Genomic DNA, 2,473 nt, shown 5'->3' with positions numbered 1-2,473 from the left:
TCTATTTAACAACTTCTCTAATGCTCGATTTGCTAAGGTTACATTAATTTCTCATTTTACTTAGACAAATGTTTGTTGGGGATGAAAAGTTGTTGCCATGTCATCTTTAACACCACAGAGTTTGTCTCCTTTATTAGCACCTTTGAAAGTTGATAACAGACTTTTCATGATTATTTAATTTCATTTATTTATTATTATTCAGCAACAAAATTGCTATATAATGTCTTAAATGTTGTTTGAAACTTGATTGATATAATTGGTATAGTCATTGTGCACTATTTGGTTTTCCATTGTCGTTCTATTGTTGGTTCTCTAATGACCTTGTGGTGTGTAAAGGAATAATCAAATGCCAAGGAAACCTTGGTACACCGTTAGTAATGCAGCCGGAATTGTAGCTGGCCCTAATAGTCAAACCCACGCTACTCCGGTGAGTTATTTAATGCACCAGTTATTTAAAATGTTCATTTGCCTTTTAGTGTATACACTTCTTCAATATAATTTGTGGGAAAATCGAATAAAATAAATTGATTTTCTAACTACTTTGTTTTTAGCAAACGGATGGAACGCATGATACGGAAGCAGATACTTCAAGTGCACAGCGACGTGCAAGAGCCCCTCCACCTCCGCATTCCGGCAACGGTGCTCGACAATCCCGTGTTAACGCGGTACCCTTTCGACCACCTCGCAATGAAACACGGCTGGCTTCGTCAAGTGACATTAGGGACGCTCGAGCTCCTGCGACAAATAGAAAGCATCCACCGGATTCACATGAAGGTGTAGATGACCATTCAGAAGATGAAGACTATGACCCGGAGACGGATGAGATCGAGTCATTCGATGACCATCTAGACAACATGTTTGCCGCACATGAAGTTGAACGTCAAGGCAATGCCAACAGCAAAAAAAGGACACTGATTATTGGGTTGTTGATGTCATAGGTATTCCTCCAGCGGGGAATTCTACAAAGAATAGGAAGTTGCTGGAGGAATTCAAGAAATCATTTGTTCCATAAGGTTTATGACGAAGAACTAACTTTTGAGGAAAATATCAAGCGTAAGCCAGCAGGAATAGAGGCAAATCACTGGAAAAAGTTTCTTCAATATCGGTTGGACGATGACACGAAGGTAACAAATATGTAGTTGAAATTTCATTGTATGCGATTTTAAATGGTAATGAATTACTACTAAATATGCTGAATTTATTGTGATAGTGGAAAAACTACTACCCAAAAGTTCATCACCTTATCATTTTTTTTGTTTCCTGAAGTTGTACGCTCAAGGCTGATTTATAAAATCATTAACAGTGTAGTAATTTATCCCGATAACATTTATTTTTCTTCATTTTGTGTGTAGGAGAAGTGTAGAAAAAATGCCATTAATCGTTCAAAGCAACAATACACACATACCGGAGGTTCTAAAACGATGGCAAGAAAGAGACACGAAAAAGTAATTAATTTAACTTCAGTTCAAGAATATTTGGTGAGGTTTCTGGTAATACAGTGTTGTATTTAATACAAATGTGTGTTGATGATTGTTATAGGAGCAACGACAGGAAGGCCTATTGGGAGAGGAGAGGGATGGACCATGAGTCATAAAAAAAAGAATGGAAAGTATATGAATGAAGAAGCGCGTTTGGTTGGGGTAAATCATGTTCATTACTTTTTCAAATTTCCCTTTGCAATTACTATCATTAAATTTAGATTAGTGTAAATCCGGACCTCACATGTTTGCAGGAAGCAATTGAACTTATTGAGAGCCAAGACCCCTCTAGCAAGGAATTTTCACAGAATGATTCCCTTGCACAAGTGCTTGGAAAGGAGCACCCAGGAAGAGTTCGTGGACTCGGTATTGGTACATGTCCGAGTCGGTGTTTTCGTAACATTTCAGAGCAGTCGGACTACGGTGTACAGATTGAGGAGTATCAGATGGAGATTATGAAACTCAAGGCGAAGGCAGCAGAACTCAAGGCAGCAGCAGCAGAGGAAAAGGCTAAGAGACAGAGAATGGAGACAGAGGCAGCTGAAGGGAATGCAAAAATACAGACAATGAGAAATTTGTTGACATACGTAATCCAGCAACAAGGAGGTAATTTGCCACCTGAAATAGCTGCGGATTTGGATTCTTTGAGAAGTGCACCAACCTCATCCCATGCAAGATGATGTGTGGGCACTAATGATTTGACTTATCAGTGTTGGAATCGGAATACTCTTTTATTGTTTACTTTCATAAAGACTTTTGAGATATTTATTTGTAGTTTTTTATCTTGTTGACTTTATTTGTAGTTTACAGTAATGGATGCACTGGATGCAAATTATCATTATAATGATTCACCTTTGAAAAATTAATTATGTTTCGTTTCGTATGTTATTTTTGGATTGGCTGTTGGTTATTTTAATAAATTACCGCAATTGAGTGGATGAACATATAAAAAATAAAAGAGTTGTCATATTTTATTATAAATTCTGGGTTTTTTT

General features: G+C 37.2%; 1 protein-coding gene across 1 annotated transcript; it reads left to right on the top strand.

Annotated features, from left to right (window-relative positions):
• On the top strand, nucleotides 347-2,158 carry LOC107641053. Its single transcript, XM_016344563.1, has 6 exons — nucleotides 347-427; nucleotides 552-872; nucleotides 939-1,124; nucleotides 1,353-1,410; nucleotides 1,540-1,640; nucleotides 1,733-2,158. Exons 1-6 carry the CDS (start codon nucleotides 347-349, stop codon nucleotides 2,156-2,158), a joined length of 1,173 nt encoding a protein of 390 aa, XP_016200049.1.

The sequence above is a fragment of the Arachis ipaensis genome, chromosome B05 (genome assembly GCF_000816755.2).
Source record: "Arachis ipaensis cultivar K30076 chromosome B05, Araip1.1, whole genome shotgun sequence".
NCBI lineage: Eukaryota > Viridiplantae > Streptophyta > Magnoliopsida > Fabales > Fabaceae > Arachis > Arachis ipaensis.
This window is presented reverse-complemented; position numbering and strand designations above follow the sequence as displayed.

What these genes read in the sequence shown, in the direction of transcription:
- LOC107641053 (XM_016344563.1), top strand. Translation starts at nt 347, where the DNA reads ATGCCAAGGAAACCTTGGTACACCGTTAGTAATGCAGCCGGAATTGTA. An exon ending in GTCAAACCCACGCTACTCCG is followed by an intron (nt 428 to 551) that starts GTGAGTTATTTA and finishes CTTTGTTTTTAG; the next exon opens with CAAACGGATGGAACGCATGA. An exon ending in AAGAAGCGCGTTTGGTTGGG is followed by an intron (nt 1,641 to 1,732) that starts GTAAATCATGTT and finishes ACATGTTTGCAG; the next exon opens with GAAGCAATTGAACTTATTGA.